Source organism: Osmia lignaria, chromosome 2 (assembly GCF_051020975.1).
Source record: "Osmia lignaria lignaria isolate PbOS001 chromosome 2, iyOsmLign1, whole genome shotgun sequence".
Taxonomy (NCBI): domain Eukaryota; kingdom Metazoa; phylum Arthropoda; class Insecta; order Hymenoptera; family Megachilidae; genus Osmia; species Osmia lignaria.
Window position 1 is genome coordinate 5,323,613 of NC_135033.1, and position 18,873 is coordinate 5,342,485.

The 18,873-nt window shown below is 35.7% G+C and overlaps 2 protein-coding genes across 2 annotated transcripts; one reads left to right on the forward strand and one right to left on the reverse strand.

The window, feature by feature from the left end:
- Positions 1–2,314: 2,314 nt before the first annotated feature.
- Positions 2,315–7,217, forward strand: P58IPK (dnaJ homolog subfamily C member P58IPK). Its single transcript, XM_034327590.2, has 6 exons — positions 2,315–2,595; positions 2,673–2,783; positions 2,912–3,111; positions 3,204–3,529; positions 3,605–3,948; positions 4,041–7,217. The coding sequence occupies exons 1-6, from the start codon at positions 2,547–2,549 to the stop codon at positions 4,457–4,459; spliced, it is 1,449 nt and encodes a 482-aa protein (XP_034183481.1). The 5' UTR covers positions 2,315–2,546; the 3' UTR covers positions 4,460–7,217.
- Positions 5,685–12,259, reverse strand: Nt5c (5' nucleotidase C). Its single transcript, XM_034327589.2, has 8 exons — positions 11,549–12,259; positions 9,094–9,269; positions 8,352–8,579; positions 7,575–7,715; positions 7,295–7,452; positions 7,031–7,217; positions 6,822–6,962; positions 5,685–6,656 (listed from the first exon to the last, which is right to left on the reverse strand). The coding sequence occupies exons 1-8, from the start codon at positions 11,745–11,747 to the stop codon at positions 6,300–6,302; spliced, it is 1,587 nt and encodes a 528-aa protein (XP_034183480.1). The 5' UTR covers positions 11,748–12,259; the 3' UTR covers positions 5,685–6,299.
- Between the last annotated feature and the right edge of the window lie 6,614 nt (positions 12,260–18,873).

Here is an 18,873-nt window from a genome sequence, read left to right on the forward strand (position 1 = left end):
GTGTTGCGTCTTACAAAATTCGGTAGATTTGAGTAGTGTTGCGTTACAGTTCGCGTTTTTTCTTTTTCTCTTTTTTTCAGCTTAGCGTTGCGCATAATGGAGCAGCCTTCACGCGTACGCTTTTGTACATATTATATAATTAATGAAATTAGTGTTGCGACTGAATTCGCGATTGTTATTAAATTTTTTACTTTTTTGCATTTATTAAATTAGTGGAAGTAACTATGACTCACATTCGGTGGGAATCCATTGCTAGTCAAGGATTCCGCGGCATAAGACCGTGAACACCATCTCTGGGAGATATACCCATGCATTACTAGGCCTTTGCAGGCGCAGCTATAGAATACGGAACATATGAAAATATGTTATCATATTCTAAACTGCAGTCCTTTTGTCTATACTATGGGCGTCCGTCAATCTGACACCGTTGGATGCAACGTGTTGGACGGGCGGGTAGCGCTCTTAGCGAAGGGGTGCACTTTGTCCTGGCGTTACGACGTCCAGGCGGGGTGGGTGGTATGTAGCGTCTGGCGTAAGTCTAGGGGGCGTGAGACCCTTCGTTGCCAGCTGATGTTTTGTCATAGTTCAGAATGTTTGCAATTTTAAAATTAGTGTTGTGTGTGATTTCGGTTTGTTTTATAGGGTTTGCTTAGGGATTGCTCTTATGAGCAGTCAAACTTTTCTTTTCAGGTTCCCCTGTACCCTCCCTCCCACTGCTACGCCCCCGTTCTTTTTCTTCCCATTTTTTAATTTTGAAAATTTTGAGCATTCGGTTATTGGAAATACTGTTAAATAATATATGAATTTAATGTTGTCAGAATATTATTAAATACGATAAAGTTTAAATAGAACTTTATTCAAAGTTTTATTTAAAATGAAAGTTCATTTTATTTTGTGATGATTGGTGATAAATTATTTCAAGAAATATTTGTTCATTTGAAATAGCTTATTAAATTTTAATTCTACTTTAATTAAACAAAAGTAGCGGATGATTGTTATTCGAATTGTTCAGTTTTAATTTTTGATCGCGATGTTTCGTTTCAAGCTTACGGAAAAGCTAATTAAATTACTTTTATAAATTTTCAAATTCTTTTCCTGTAAAGTCCACTCGCGATTTTCTTTTCAGTTTTTCCATTTACAATAAATTTGCATTGAAAGGTGTATTGAATAATATAATGCAATAAAGTCAAGTAGAGTCATGGTTGTACGTATATTGCAGTAAAAGACAGTTGTTTCAATTACAATATTGTGTACTATTCGTTGCGAAATGAGCGAATATTAAATACAATAAAATGAAATAATTAATGTTCTTAACTCAAATCACTTAACTCAAATATATATTTTTCTAAATCTTTTTCAATTTATTTTGGTAGTGAAGTTTGCTTTTAATTCATATTTCGTATCAAATTGATTTTGAGTTATTAACATCCACTCCGATTTTTGTAAAATGTAATGTGTACTAATGCATCTTCTTTTCAGCCATTAGATTTTTTTGTCTTTGTATGGATTCAATTAATGAGTTTCTGTTACAGAGAAGTATCTTTATAGCAAGTATGAATTGATAATCTGAATAAAAGACTGGAAGATATACAACAATATAAAATCTATAATCGAAAGATGGAATTCAACAAATCCAGCTAAGTAAGATGAGATGAAAATGATTGAAAAGGGGAAATGATTCTTACAAATCGTAGAATCTGGACGGTGTTATATTCGATAACTGTATTATATTTAATCTTTTGCGATTTGTTTCAGGAAGTGTCTCGATAACAACAAGGAAATCAATAAGTTCATTAGGTACATGTATTCATTAATGTCTCTAGATTTTTATGTAGGCAGGTTGTAAATTTATCATTAGGACAATATGAACCTTATCATTTTTCGAAATGATAAACCGCTATATGAACCTTATTATTTTTTTAAATGATATCTAATCCATTTTAGTTTGTTTCAGAAAGTATTCTGGTAAGAACGATCAGATCAACAAATTCATTATGTGTATTTATTTATATCGCTTTAAATTTTTATATAGGCAGTTTGTAGTATTTAATTAAACTTAAACACTGCGGTGTTAAATTAGGAAATTTTAGATTCAAGTGAATTTTTAACATAATTAGGAGCACTTGCATAGGCAAGTATTCTTAGTATTTATAAGTAAGTAGGACAAATATGCAATTGCATATTATTAATTACAAGTCTGTAATTAAAATTTAAAAAAATGTTGAGGATTGCCAAACAAAAATATAAGTAGATATTCGTATTGTTAGTAGAGACACTGTAACGTCACTTTTTCCCTAGGGAAACTTACTTTGCTCGATGCTGTACATACAATATCTAGTTTTATAGTACATCTTAGGCACCTATATTGGTGAGTCAATTTTGTTGGACTAACTTGGACCAATCGTGTAAGACCACGATCGCAATGGCGGCGTGGCTGAACAGTTTTGTGTTATCGGGTGGTTAAGTAGTGGTTTATAAAACCAGCAAGTCTGTTTTCTTATTTATTGAAACGTTCATATTACCGTGGCTCAATTTTTTATTCAGTCATGTACCACTGTGGTATATTATTGGTCTTATTAGATCTATCTTTAGATGGTAAATGATTCTAACCTGTAATATATTTGATATAATTTATATTTTATACCGTAATATTTAATGAGTTTGAATTTCAGTTGTTGGGAGCGTATCACAGTTAGAAATTGACAGACATTTGGAATTAGGTAGAGAATTTTTAGCAAAGGGCCAGTTGCAAGATGCATTGTCACATTATCATGCAGCTGTTGGTAAGTTCTGTTTGTAATCATTTACTTTAATTCGCTTTTTCAATAATTCATTTTAATACTAAATGTACAAGGAAGCGCGAATCGTCATTAAATTTTATTATAATGAAAATTTTGACATATTATTTTAGAGGGAGATCCAAATAATTATTTGACATACTATAAAAGAGGCACAGTATATCTAGCATTAGGTAAAGCCAAATTTGCACTTCTTGATCTTGATAAAGTTTTGGAGTTGAAGCCTGATTTTACTTCTGCAAGATTACAACGTGGTAATATATTACTTAAACAAGCTGAATTCAGCAGAGCAGAAGCTGATTTTCGAGATGTGGTAAGTATAGTTTTGTGTTATATGAAAAAAGAGTCAAATTATAAATATGTAAATTTATCAGATTGAAATTGATTATTTTTGATTTCTTATAGCTAGCAGTTGAACCATATAATACAGATGCCTTAAATGCCATGTACAAAATAGCACCTGTGCAAGAAGATTTAAAAATTGTAGACAGATTAACGAGAAATGGGGATTATGCGGCAGCTGCACAATTACTTACTAAAGTTATTGAAGTATGCCCATGGTCTGCTGAATTAAGGGAACGTAGAGCTGAATGTTACGAAGCTCTTGAAGATTACATTAGTGCCATCTCTGATGTGCGTTCTACAACTAAATTACAATCTGATAACACACAAGGATTTTTAAAACTAGCAACTTTACATTACCGTCTTGGACAAGTGGATGAATCATTAAAGTGAGTAAAAGTAAAATAGGAAAAATAATTTATTTCACATTGCAAATCACGGAATTTAATATTTTATATGTTCAGGGAAATTCGAGAATGTTTGAAACTTGATCCAGATCATTCAAAATGTTTCGCATTTTACAAGAAAGTTAAGAAAATAGCAAAATTATTAACAGATGCACAGTCATCTGAAGATGCAAGAGATTATGACAGATGTATAGAGAGTGCTCAAACTGTGTTGAAACTTGAACCAAATGTAGCCAATGTACAATTTATCGTTCATCAACTTCTATGTAAATGCTATACTGGTAATTCAGAACCGAGTCAAGCAGTCAAGAATTGTCAGGAGGCATTAAAAATACGGAAGGAACCCGGAGTATATTGTGATAGCGCCGAAGCGTATCTAGCTGCCGAAATGTTTGATGATGGTAACTTATAATTCGTAAAATGTGCACAAACTGTTTCTAAAATTAATATAATATGATACCATTTTTTTCCTCTTTTTTCCCTATTTAAACAGCAATTAGAGATTTCAAGGAAGCTTTAGAAATCGATCCAAGCCTACAACGAGCCAAGCAAGGTCTTCACAAAGCACAACAAAGACAAAAACTGTCCGAGTCGCGAGATTACTATAAAATTTTAGGTGTGCCAAGAACAGCATCAAAACGTGACATTATTAAGGCGTACCGAAAGGCTGCGCAAAAGTGGCATCCTGATAATTTTCAGGAGGGAGAAGAAAAGAAACGAGCGGAAAAAAGATTTATTGACATTGCAGCTGCCAAAGAAGTACTGACTGATGATGAAAAGAGAGCAAAATTTGACCAAGGAGAAGATCCGTTAGATCCCGAATCGGGCAAGCATCAGCAAGGTTTCAATCCCTTCCAAGAATTCCATCACTTCCATGGTTCTCCCTTCCAATTTAAGTTCCATTTTAATTAGCCATTTCTTCATCGTCACGATATTAGCCCAAGTAAAATTATGAAATTTTCATAATGTCGCTTTATATGCGACGTGGTTTTTGCTACCTTAGCTGGAATTTCATTTTGCTAATCTACCTCGTCGGTAGTCATACGTCTTGCATCTGCATGAAATTAAAAGACTGTACGCGGTATACTGTCAATCAATCAGTAAGTCAGAGAGGCGACCAATAAATAACTAAAATATATCTTAAATGCATTATTAAACAATTAAATTGTTTGAACGGGGTAACGATCTTATTGTTTTGCCAGTCGGTAACTTGATCATGTAGTTACTGGCATTTATTTGCATTCGAAGATGCAAAAAAGAAAGAAGAAATACAATAGAGTATTTGCTTTTCTCTTTCCGTATTTTCGAGTATAATCGAAGTATTCAATTGGATTTTTAATGAGAATTATATATAGTGTAAATAACACGTACACATAATTTAATACGTTATTTATAATAATTTGTACCGAATAAATGGATTATAATTTCAAGTGATTGACTTACTGAGAATAATTAATGGAAAAAAAACATAGTTGATGCAGACTGAACATAAAATAATCGATTTTCAATGACGCGAATATTTTGTTGTGTATAAATTTCTTACTAATTAATACACGAGACGAAAGTCATGATTAAACTCTTGCAATTTAGTAAACAAAGTTAAACCCATAGGATGTATGGCGGTGACACTGCCATCCGAATGTTAAAGCGGGCTGTGGATCATTGAGTTTAGCTTGAAACTGTACGATGATTAGGTCCCGCATAAATATAACGAAAGTCATTTTCGATAATTCTCATCGAGTACAGACGCACGATTCAAATATGGATAATATGTAGTATATTTACTTACTGACCATGAAGTGGCCTGTATTCGATGTTGGTAAACGTAGAACAGTGCTGTGTGCGTGTTACGTTTGCATGAGTGTGAGAGAATCTTATGTAAATACTGTATCTCTAACATTTGTTTAAATATATTTGAATAATTTATACATACATTTTTATATCATTTTGTACGTATACTCTGGAAGCATTTTTATAATATTCGACATATTTTTTTACAGATAAGTTCTTTCTCCCCTTAGATGCGAACCTTCACCACTAAAAAAATACACGTAGAATATTTTTTCGAATATAGGTATACCACATCACAAAAATAAATTTAGAAGTCTTGCTTTGGGGAGGGATATGTAAAGGTATATTTTTCAATCTTTTTTGGCACCATTTGAAATTTATTTATATTTTCATCCGCTAGTGGCTCGATAAATTTATATTAATTAGATCAAATAATTTGTTTTATTAAAAAAGTTAAGAATTAAGCAAAAACAATATAAATTAATCTTTTTAATATTTCAAAGGGAGATCACCCCATCACCTTCCTCCGAATCCGCTCCCTGCTACATCACATTCAAGTTACTTGAAAATCAAAGGGGTTGAACACTTAGTTAACATTTCTTGTGAGTATTAATTAATTAATTATTAATACTTATTTGGTTTTCAGAATTAACAATGCGTTTACAAGAGCGTGTATATACGTCCTAATAATTATGTTCTCGAAGAACTTACATATACGCTCTCGTAATGATAGAATGATTAATACGTATACGTTTTATCTACACAAAATACTATTGAACAAAATATCACTGCATATTTTTCCTAGTACGTTAAACAGTCTACCATTCTCTTTTTATTTACATAAATTGAAAATGCGCTTTTTTTTTTTAATTTTAAATTTCTGATTTTTTGCTCCTCTAGATTTGAACACGTTTTGAAGGAAAACATAATCTAGTTACATGTTTAAACATAGACCTATACATTATACGAAATAACTTGTATATTCGTGCGGCATCACGCCTCTTCTTGGATAAAACGTATGATGTGTTGAGTATTCTAATAAATTTGTAATTGAGCTCATATAAATATCAGCGAACCTAAAAAGCCTTCTCGAAAAATATGTAGGATTATGATACGTTCTGAATACAGATCCAAATTGTTCATTAAACACTCGTTTTATATTGTTTCTCAATTGTTCCTTTTCTTTCATCCATTCTTCTAGTACACTCTTCACCTCCGGCCCTGTATAATCTTGATGATCTTCGATCAGTCCAGTTAACATTTGCAACCAATTAGCATGTTCTTTGAACTTTGGATTGTTTAAGGTTGTAATTTCATGCTGTAACATATGAAATATATTGCAATAATTTGCAATATAAAATTCTCAACTTGATCTACCGGTTTCATTTATCATAACGAGAAATATTTTGTTCAACCTTGATTCATAAATAACTTCGATCTAATTAAAAAGAAAAGTCGTAATAAATACGAGCTACAATGTTACCGTTAACTCTTTAATTATGGCACCAGTTCGCCAACCATGTTCCAAAGTTACATCTGCTAAATCGCTATAAGGATGATCACCAAAATATAATACTTGTTGTCCTCGCCAACCGGTCATATCCTGCAGTTGTTTCACTGTACCCTAACATTAAAATCAATATTAATCATTTATTCTTTCAAACAATGGAAAATAGAAACAATTGTACCTACTTCTAAATAGATAACACCTTTCTCGAGTTTCGTAACTCTGTCCCACAACTGGGTTTTGTTAACTTCATCGTATATTCGGAGAGGTCGAGATTCTTCGGTGAAAAATTTCGGTTTTCTTGCTTGAACTATTACCACATCGAAATAGTTTTTCCATTTTTCTCCCACTAAAAACTTCATCCCAGTATCCCTACAAAAATAACGTTACATTTTATTAATTCCTAAGGTTTCATACTAAATGAAATTTCTGCTAAGTACAATGCTTACACAAAATGGAAAGGACTATTGGTTACTAAAAACATCCTTTTATTTGCCCTTTTAAGTCGATCAAAAAATCGTTTTAAATCCTTATTTGGTTCCAGGTATTCGGCGACATTTTGTACCACCATTCCGTGCATTACGGGGTGGCAGCTCTGAACGGAGTTCTACAGAAATAAACAGTGGTAAGGTATAGTTCTCTCACAAAACATCTTAATTAGTAAATTCCTATACAGTACTGTATTATATGGTGATCTATTGTATTTATTTGGTTATCGAGTTTGTATACCTTTACATCTCTAAAGAGTATTTCGGGGTGATAGTCGATGTGATTTCTAAGGAAGTATTCCGTGACGTTGCATAGAAGACACATTTCCGGTACTGAGAATAAATCGGCTAATTGTACCATTTTCGTTCGATGTACAGTATCCTAAAAAAAAGAATTTTTTGTTTAGCTATATACAAAAAGATATGTGTGTATCAATTAAAGAAACCCAATTTGGATACTTGCCTTCTGTGTTTCATATTGGAAATATCCGTCATGAAAAATACACATGTTGATGCATGCAAACAAATATAGAAAAAGACTTAAATTACTGTAAATGTTTTCCCTTACTAGTTTATCTACGGGGAATTTTAAATACAAAATTACATGTACGTGCGTACAACACGGCACTTGAAAAGAGACCAAAGATACGTTTCAGTATTCAGTATTTCAAAGCATCGTCATTAATTTGCATTTTTATGTTCAACTTTTTCAATAATTCACGAACTTATTATGCGTTTGAACGTAGCTGAGAACAAAAGACTTTTTTTTAATGTTTCACCGCTTTTAGACTATTGTTTGAATTGGCGAACAATGTGCTAACTTTCATTAACCGAGGAAAATTGTGAAATTGTACGAAAACATAAAAGAAATATTTTTATATAATATTAGAAGATATAATTTTACATTTTTCTAAGTTTTACTGAAAATTGCAGGGTGTTGAAATAATGTCAAGTTACCAAAACTGTCGTTCAACGAAAACAATCGATCAATTTAGTAAATTCATTCAATTATCCTTACATGAGAGTGTCTATGAGGCGCTTCGACGTAAGCGATCGGTATTATCCTGTTTTTGTAGAGCCTGAGGACCTCATCGTCGGGCAACGGGTGTAAACCGCGATAAACGGTGCCAAATTGAATTTGCAAAAAGCTGTCGAGTTTCAGCAGCAGACCCTTTTCGATGTCATAATGGAGGCCACGAACAGCGAAATCCTTCTTGTATTCGAGCTCGCTGATTCCCTCCGGGTACTGTACAGCCGATTAAACGAGTTTGCGTCAAGTTTCAATTGAAATTCTCGTTCGGGTGGTAATTGTCGTTTCATTTTCGAGAAAACGCCGTTGACGAGCTGAAACGAGTTACGAAGTTTCGTTCGCTCGTTTGCTCGAATTAGTTGAGTCGTGCTTGGAAACTTTGTCGAGACCCGTTTCTCGAGACCCCCCGTGTGTATATCGAGATTTTCTTTCGATCGAAAGATCAACGTCCTCCATTTTAACACATTCATTGCCATTTTCTTATTTAGTCAATGCTTAGAAATCTTTACTTACAACTGGCTAATTAGAAGCAGCCTTTCACTATTTGATTTTCGTTTAGGGGGAATCTGGGAAGAACCTAAGGAGCGCGTAGGGAGAGCCTTGAGAAGGGTTAAGTACCGATGATTTCAAAAACCGATGGATCTATTTTTTTATTATCTTTTTATGATATTTCAACAATTACTGTATGACAGTCAATGTGTTTAGAGAATCGTCTAGGTCTAGGTTATACCTTGTATTTCTGAATGAGCATGTCACGGCCTAGGTTGTAGAGCAAGTAGTCCATGGATGGTTTGTAACAAGCCAACGTGTAATCGTAATCGAATCCATAGACTTGAACCTCCTTCAGGTCCAGTTCGTTGCAAGCAAATACTCCTTTAGGGTTCACATCTTGAGGAAGCTTTTTCGCTGAATCAACATTATTTCATTAAGATTAATCTCCCTTCACAATGTACATGAATTTAATTACTTCTATAGTAGAAGTATTTTATATGATTCAAAGTTTCGTTCATAAACATTTAATTAATTTTACTAATTATAATCATTGGGATACTTCCACTTGTTATTTCTTTTATTGTGCCGTTATGATAACATTTAATAGTCGGTATGACACTGCTTAAGATACCATTACTCTTATTAAGCGAGAAGCGAAACAGCTAATTAAATTTAACATTATAAATTTTATGATTTTCTTTCTCTTTAAATGCTTGTGTAATCAGCTCAGGCAACATCACAGAATTGCTTACAATACAGAAATTTGATCAGTGTCAATGTCATACATATAGATTACATGTTTCTAGTTCTTACATAATTCATAGAGTCGATAAAGACTCTCGCACTAGTTTAAATTAGCAAATAGAATCAACTGACAAACATGATATTTCTCGTATATGTATAAAAAGAAAAACAACAAAAATTTTAAATTGTCATACATCAAAAGTTTGACGTTACGACGATTTGCATGCTCGTTAATGTTTCTACTCTTTTTTATCGCTTTACGCATCAAATGTGGCGTAATCGGAAAACAGACTGATGATACATCTTTTCTTTCTCTCTTTTTACTATTTCATACTATGTACATCCGATATGTGCCTATCAAGATGAATGAACAAAACAGAATATGATACGTACAGGGTGTCCACGTTAACTTGTGACAGTTCTGTTATTTTGTTAAGTATTGAAAATACATAAAAAACTATAATAATATATACAAGTATTCCGTTTCGACGATTTGGTTGTTCGCTCTGAAATGGTATTCTAAATAACAAACAAATTTTTATTCGATAATAATTTCGTTTTATTTAAATAATGCCCAACTTTGATTAGTTCCAGTCTCGTCGGTTCGGTCGTTAATTCCGAAATATTCGCAAATTTAGTTAGCTATGGTTAATTCAATGCAGCATCTAATAGGGTTTGGAGCATCTATATTTTCTAAAACATGAATTCTCGAAACTGGAATTTCATGTCCAAAGTTCGTTCTCTCTTTCCATACCACCCATCGAGTGTCATATCTCGTAAAGAAATAATGTAACAAAAAAATTCGTTTTTGCTGATACTTATATTTGTTGCTTCGTATCATGCAACTTTTTTTACACCATCAATATTCGAAAAGATAACGGGACTATTAGAAGTTAGCACGAGGACACCTTGTATACACGTGACTTCACACATGATCTTGTACGAGAAGTTTTCAGTAACATAGCGGGATAACGCGTAGTTGTACTATTCTTTCGACTTCGATTCACGATAAGTCTGCGCTCCCGTTTTGTTCCGCAGATGCCAGATACCAGATGCTTTTCACCGTCCTAGATTTTTCTGCTTGTCCGTTAGTCTCGTCTCTCCCTCTTGCTAATTAGCTCTAGATATAAATTTCTGATACACAAACTTTCCTTTGATTATTTCATTGAACATCGTATAGTATTCGGAGATGTAATTTCACTGTAAAATTCTGTTACTCATATCTCGAAGTATAGATGAGTTATATCTAAAGAATAATCCTAGAGATTGTTCAGTTCTAAGTGATAGGAGCTGCTTTTTTCAACTTTCTTTTTTATTCCTTGATATTCAATATTTTGCACTTTGATCTATTTAAAGATATTGTTAAAAGCTGATGATAAGCTTATCTTCAAACAGGTTTAATTGTATTATGCGACCATTTGTGTAAATATTGTATAAATAAAGCGGTGTTATGAAGTAAGGAAGAAAATTCCAACTCATTGAAAAGTAGACAGTTTTAAAGTGACACCAAAGGTAGTTACGATGGAAATTAAATCGATCAATCTCGACAGATACAACGTATCGAGTTGCAAATTTTGGGAATTCGCCAGAACGAAGCGATAAATGACAATGTTGTATTGGCGCAACAGATATGCAAACATGTTTCGATGAACTGTTGATAGACGATTGGCTCGCCTTTAAGATTGAACGTAGATCGAACGCTTCCTGGCAAAGGGGGGATTCATTGACACATCAATTATAATTTCCGCGCGGGTACACGGCTATCAAGGTCCCGCGCCACTGGCATCGATTCAAAATATTAAGGTGCTTAAGTGGTATCGTGCGCATGCTCGAGCTCAAACGACGCGGCAGACGGTGCACGAGGTTGACCGAGACGGAACATACTGATAACAGCATGCGCGAGAAGGAGATCGAGATGAAAAATGGCTGCAACCAGTGTTAATACTCACACTCGTACTTTCGCCGCATCTTCTGATAATTTTCGTACATGGTTTGGCGCGATATGTGGCCACGGTTTATGGCACGATCACCTATGGAGCGCGTGAACACAAAATGGCTGCCAAATACACGAGGCAACCACGATGGCAAGACATTTTCGACGAGTAGAGGCGATGCTGCAGCGACGGCGAACGTCCTCGTGTGCAGCATCACGGACGATTGGCGTTTACGCGCCTACAATTCAACGTGTCCGACGATTGGCGCTCTCTGTTCAAGGCGGGAAATTCAAATAGTTGCGTCACCCGAAGGCGTCTTCGATGCTCCGAACGTTACTATGCGACTATCAATCCGCGTGTTGTCTTTGCTGTTATTACTTAATCGTAATCGAGCCTACCGACCAGCACGCACTCTAACGATAAGCTCGTGACTCTTCTTCTCCGTTTATTTTTTATCTCTTTTCTTCCTGTATAGTATAGGATCACTATTTATACTTCGTCAACGACGCGTTCGTAACTGTTGAATCGTGCGTATGCTACCATCAGACTTCGTCCCGATTTCGAAGCACCGCAAGTGCACGTACTTTGCACGTTCAATTGTCACTGTACGGGTGCGTGTTTGCGTTGCGTGTTCGAGGCAGAACGAAGGAACCGTGCATGACCGCCGTTCGATCGTACTGTTTGGAATACACCGTGTCAGCCTTACGGACGAATCGTAAATACGATCAACTGTCGCAAGTGGGGAAAGTAGTGATACCTGAAATGACGGAAATAGACATAACCGCTGTGTACACAACACGTGGTATTGTTGCCAAGCATACCTCTCAGGAGGTTTGAATTCCGTTGATTTCTTGGTCAGGTAATCGCGTCAACAATAGGCTACTTGTGTCATCTTATTCCGATCTTTGATTCAACTATACATATTTACATTCCGAAGTTCCTTTCACTTTACGTGGAAGTGTTAATGGGAGTTATGTTTTATGTCACTCAAAGAGCCGAGTGTTTTATTCAAATTAGAAGATTTTAACGACAATAGCGAGCAACAATCAGAAGAGGCAAGAGTCAAATAGATGGGAGACCGCTTTCCAATTTAGGACACGTTCTGACGATTGTTACTTCAACATCTTCCTTGTTAACCCAGTATACCTATCGGCTGTAGGACCAACCGTCCTTATGGACCCTGTAAATCAGTACTGTCCTAGAGTTTGCTTTAGTGATATCTCCCCTAGCCTAGCTAAAATCACTACTCCTACATGAAACCCTTCCAGTCCCACTAGATGGACAACAGAGTCTTGTTCAGGTGAAAGCTAGTTCCGTCGGCAAGCAAGGGACCCATGTGCCGACTGGATCAGAATCCAGAATGGATCTTTGCACACAGCATCCTTCGTCCTCGGTAATTGCATACCATAACACGAAGGAGAGAAATAAATCGAGTTGCATGTTTCTCTAAATGGTGCATAATAAAGCAAAATAATGATGAAAAAAACTTTTGCTTAAACTAAGTGGGACACCCTGTGTATCATTGTTTTGCATTTGGAACAATTGCAAGTTACATTTAAAGATAATCTGAACCAGCAATCTCCATAGAAATGGGTTAATTAGTGTTTTAGTTCAACGAGACAATCTCGAATTGCTTTCAGTCTCATGCGTTTCACCTACAAATGACTGTTTTAAACAAAGTACTCTAGCTATTTATCTAAAAGTATTTATAAATATTTGTCGATATTTAAATAGATACATAACTTGTATTTCTAATTGTAGAAGGTTGGAGTGTGCGCGTACGCGCAACCAATATTCCTGGTCTCGATTCTACCTATGGTTAGTAATGGGCTTAAGTTCAATATCATCATCATCATCATCATCATCACTAATCATGCAGACTTTCCGCATGAAATAGATATATGCATTAATTGATTTGCTAGGTAACAGAGAAAGTGGGATATGTGCGTTTCAAGAGCGTTTCTAATGACATGTTAAGTAGTACCATTTTATCTGTAAGCTACTGTACTTGCGAAGTACTTTAGCCCATCACTACTTATGGTGATATTCGAGCCTCCTGTTACTACCGTACTGATGTTATGATTAATGACCGTCCTCGTCCTTGGGACGGTCATTCTCACGTTGTTGATTCCGTGTGTTTTGCTTGGCACTATTCCCGACACAATTTCCTCGATTAATTATAGACGATCTACGTGCAAGATGGTAATTGCTTTAAGACTTTCTTGTATGTACCTATATAGATTCTTGAAGCAAGCCTCGTGTCAACGTAACGTTTCACCTTTGACATTAGAAATCGGCTAGATAATGTTAGAAAACTGAAATTAGGTAACTTCTATGATTTTTTGGAATCTCTGTCATTTTATATGCTTCCTTTTTAATATTTCTGGAATTTAGCTTTTGGAATTAACTTATTTGATCTCAAATCTACTCCGAATCCGAAGAAGGGTTAAGAAGTGTCGTTGTCTTGAAAAAAATCAGTATCCATGGTGTTGATTCCTGGTGGAATGGTTCATGAGGAACGATACCATTGCCATCAGTGGCACGTGACCTGGTTGCCTTAATCTAGCCCAGTCGTCGGTCGTCGTACTCTTGGTGATCTTTCTGATCGAGAATATGCAATCTGTCTCTAACGGAAAAAAAAGTTGCGACAAGAAATCGCTTCAGTGCTTGGCGATAATTCGCAGAAATAAGAGAAAAACAAAGGAAAAGAATTATTCATCGACTTTCCATTCTTTATGGAATGCAACTTCATGATACGGACTTTCTATGCTCTTCTGCACCTCTCACCTGACTCCACCCATCCGGTCGATTATCATTCTCAATTGATTCCTACATTTTTTTCATGATCTATTGTGGACAGTTTTTCAACTAATGATTGTTTATTTCGCTTTCTTCCTTTTCTTCTTATTCACTTCAATGGTATGCAGTTTTTTAATTAATGAAATGTGAGCATTCAAAGAATTTATTTTCATTTCTAATGATACTAAAAAGTAGGTAAATAAACGTTAGAGAATTCAGGATTGTAAAAGATTCGTTAACCATCTAGCTCGGCCAGTGATACGCGCCATGTATTATCGCCCAGATTCATAAAATTCTTCGTAAGGCTCAATTAAAAAATTCCATTTCAATGTGTACAGTATTTCAAGTCAGTGATCATCTGGATAGGATCAGTGACCGTGATGTGGTTGCAATTTGTGGAACCACAGATTACACACGTAAAATTGATTCATTCGCGGAAACGTTAAGTGATCTAATTCCTTGGTTTAACACGTTTAAGGCGGGGACCACTGGTTCGAGATACAATTAGAAAAATAACAGCTCTCAAAGATGTCGAATAAGTTTCATGGAAGAACAAGAAAGTCCCGGATGATGGATTAAAAAATTCAATCAACATTGTTAAACAACTATTAAATTCTCGTGGAATCAAAGAAGGCGAGTAAAAGTCGACGAATGTTTCGTCCAGACGACATCTCACCAGGTATCCTGACTCGTTTCTTGTCACACACGGTTCGCCATACCTTTATCCGCGCTCAGCCACGTACAAGTGGATGATTTTGTGTACGTGGCACGAGTATCCCGTGCACACATAAAAGCCGAGAAGTCGAAGAACGTTGATTGCTAGAGGCGCTGTTCCGCTGACCTACTCTACGATTATCACTCACGATCGCCAGTGCAGGTGCGTGTGCGTTAACTAGCGTTGCCAACTATATAATTCGTCGAGGAAAGGAGCACGCGGCGCGGGGACATAATCAAATAAACAATTTTTGATCGTTTTTTCCCAACTGGTGACGCACCTTGTAACTATCTGTTGGATTAGGAACATTTGATCGTCTCAATTAACGTGCAACAGCACTCGCAACTCCCAGTAGTATTCTTGGACATATATCTCAAAAATTTAACAAAAATTTAAACTAGTTATGCATTAAAATAATTAATTTTTATAACGATTTTATTCACAACTTCCTTGGATGTACTTACATGATTCTAAGCGTCAGTCATCGATGACCCCTGCGGCAATCAACCTGTTAATTACTAGAAATTTTCGATTTTATATCTCGTAGCCTTTCTATGATCGTATCGATCAATTTAATATTCACTGTACACGAGTTCATCAGTCATTCATTTGTCAGCTTAATGGATGCTCTTGGGAGATCCCATTCGTTTCGTGTAGCATCTCGGTTTCACTTTGTAAGTCTTAAACGCAACCACGAGATCAATAGCAACCATCGATTTAATCGAATCGATGATCTCTGATAATTAGATACGTGCAAGGAATGATTGGAACATCCCAATTTTAGTAAAGATTTAAAGTTGTCAAAGAAAAGATTGTATGGGGGCGAATATTTTAAGGATTTCATCATTCATTTATGAAATTAACATAAAGTCATCTACGTGTCAATTCTTGGTACACGGAATGTCAACTACCACGTCAAGTGTGTCAATGATCATTCTTTCTTTTTTGTCAATCATTGTATGGTTTACTCTATGTATGCTAACAGTAGGGGGTCGTTTCTCTGTCTCTGATTCTCTCTTTGATCTCGAGTGGCTTGGATTAACAGTTAACAAGGAATCTCGACCGAATAAACGAGGAACGCTTAAGATTTCTGGCAAGTGTCCCCGGCGAAAGTATGGCAGATCGATTTCGCGATCGAGCATAAACAACTCGAAAGGGAGCATGTTTTTCTTCTTCCTTCATCCTGATACTTATTGATACTCCATTTCCGTCCAAAGTGCCTCGGAAACTTTCTAGAGAATAAAAAGTTGTTCCGTTCGAATGTTCGCTGGAAATTCGGCGGTCTTTTTGTTAAACCATGGTACATACTGTCGGTCAATGTATCATATGGATATAAAAGGTCCGTCATGTTTTTTCAAACACTTCCATCAATAAGGAAGTTGTGGTTGTTCATAATCCTGTGATTACCTGAATTTGTTTCAATTTACCAGAATGTAAATGCTGATTATGAATTTTGAATCACTGTAATCTTCAGTTCTAAGAGATAATTTAACAGACAATTATCCGATCAGTCGGTGTAGCTTGACCCAACTCCACGTGGCCGCTTTAGTGGGTCAAGGTTGCTTTTCAACCTGGAAAACACCGCTACCAAGCATCTATTTGCTATTCCTGTTCGACTTAACTTCGAACACTTCTATTAATACTTCCTACCATTCACATTGGCCAATATCTTCGACGGAGTTCACGCATACTTAGGTTAAGTTGACGTGACTAATTGTGCAATGTCACCTCGCGTTTTGGCAAGGGATCTTGGAAATGGCGCTGTTTACACGACTTATTCAAAAATGAAACTTATTAATAACCACAACAATCCAACGCAACTTTAAAGATTTGCGTATTATTATAACCTTTCAATTCTTCATTGCTATTATCATAATTGTAATAGCAGATGTGCATTATTATCCATGTGCTTCTTTGTGTATTTTTCATTTTGTTTCACGGTGAAATTGTACGTTTCAAAGGATTCAATTCACTCGTAACCATGGTGTAATATATGTCTGTATGTTTCCTAAATTTTACAAACGTAACTCTGTCATATAACATTCTTCGTACATCGTATCAGAGTGACAGGATTGCATACAATATATTCTACAATATTACGTAGAATACATTCGTCTGCAATAGAATTACGTGCAACAATACAGAGTGTCTCTTGCAACTGGGTAAATATATATTTCTAAAATTATAGAAAATAGAAAAATATTTCATGAAGTAAAATTAAAAGGTGTCGAATGAAGCATCATATGGTTTACAGAAGTGGAGGCGTTTCAAAGATTTCAAGATCATCTTCATTTTTCTAGAATGGAATTATATACTTTTCTATACATCAAACAAAAAAGTATTAGACACTTGAGTCGAAAATTGGTTAATTCAAAAAATATATTTTTGATGCAAGTACTAATACTTTTTTGTAGAAAATAAAAGGACGCTTCGATTGACATATAACAAAATTTCTTTGTTAGAGTGCACAAAGAGTACAATGACGTAAGATATAACCTTATTAATAATTCCAGTCGTTGCTATGCCCTTTCCCGTTTAGCTTTTCGCTTTCTCCAACGTAGGTACTGAAAATTATGCAGTCGATTATGTACTCGTCGTGATTATTAATTGTTTGTTTATTGTGATGTACTTGTTGCCATCACGTTTCATCGTATATTACGGTACTCTGTGTACTATGAAGATGAGGGCTGAAGCTAACGAGTAGTTAAGGTAGCAAGTAGTAAATTTCAGTATTTTGTATTTGTACCATTTATCTCGTATTCTTCACTCTGTAAACGCGAATCAAATTTTACTTGAAGCATCGTTGAATACATTTCGTAGGTATGGGTCACGATTGATTCGACATCACATGATCCAGAACACGAGTTTCCATGTATGTTCTATAAACACAATAGGAAGCAATATTTCTAAGGATAAAAGCAGAGAAATTGATCATACTTTTATAAGCGACGCTGGTATGTACATTGTACATATATGACGTCAAAATGGCGTGTACCGTTCCGAAGAGAGAAACGAACCTTTCAAATACTCGAACACGATCGTTTTGCTCGTTTTCTTCACAGTTGGTCCAGTTCCAACTGGTCGTAATTGCAATGGTTACTTATGGAATAAATTCTTTCTTATTGCGCGAAAGCATCGATTGAAAATGATGACTCGTTTCTTTTTCTTTTTTCTTCTTATTCACGATCAATCGATCATTTAGTAAAGGCATATGAATCACCTAGATGTTTGGCACGTGTTCAGACTCGTAAGAAAACGATGTCCCTGTTAACCGTACGAAAACGATCGGCAAAACGACAGGCCGCTTCATTCCTCGTGGCAGGAGAGACAGGCTGAAACGAAGTCGAATCGGTCTTTGCACGCTGGAAACATCCACGAAGTGGCGTACCTTGGGAGTATGGACCTTGCGAGCGGTCAAAGTCGTGGCCTACTTCACTTCCTGCCTTCGAAACTTTCTCCTCGTGGCGTTGTTCGTGCGTTCAACATTGCCATGGCTTAAGCTCTCTTCATATCAACAGTCGTTTAACATACTACACACATGATGCTTCCCTAGAGGCACTCAGAATCCTCGCGCTATACTTCCCTAGAGATACCAACAATTCTTGCACCATTCTTCTTTAGAGATATCAAGGACATTAACAGGAAGCTGTCCTAGAGGTACCAAGGTTCTTCTTACTATGCTTCCCTAGAGTCCTAAAGGTACCAAGGATCTCATTTCTCATCTCTCAAAGGCTTTTCTAACGGACACAAGGCGCCTAGTGGGTGTAGTCGCTAACCCACTCAGGTTAGCTTTTTCGTCCCAATATCAACATTCCTTACGCCGACG

Coding starts and splice junctions, on each gene's coding strand:
- Nt5c (XM_034327589.2), bottom strand. CDS start 11,747: ATGCTGCACACGAGGACGTTCGCCGTCGCTGCAGCATCGCCTCTACTC. Junction 9,270..11,548: donor GATGCGGCGAAAGTACGAGT/GTGAGTATTAAC, acceptor ATGTTGATTCAG/CGAAAAAGCTTCCTCAAGAT. Junction 7,218..7,294: donor AATAGTCCTTTCCATTTTGT/GTAAGCATTGTA, acceptor TTATTTTTGTAG/GGATACTGGGATGAAGTTTT.
- P58IPK (XM_034327590.2), top strand. CDS start 2,547: ATGTACCACTGTGGTATATTATTGGTCTTATTAGATCTATCTTTAGAT. Junction 3,112..3,203: donor AAGCTGATTTTCGAGATGTG/GTAAGTATAGTT, acceptor GATTTCTTATAG/CTAGCAGTTGAACCATATAA. Junction 3,530..3,604: donor CAAGTGGATGAATCATTAAA/GTGAGTAAAAGT, acceptor TTATATGTTCAG/GGAAATTCGAGAATGTTTGA.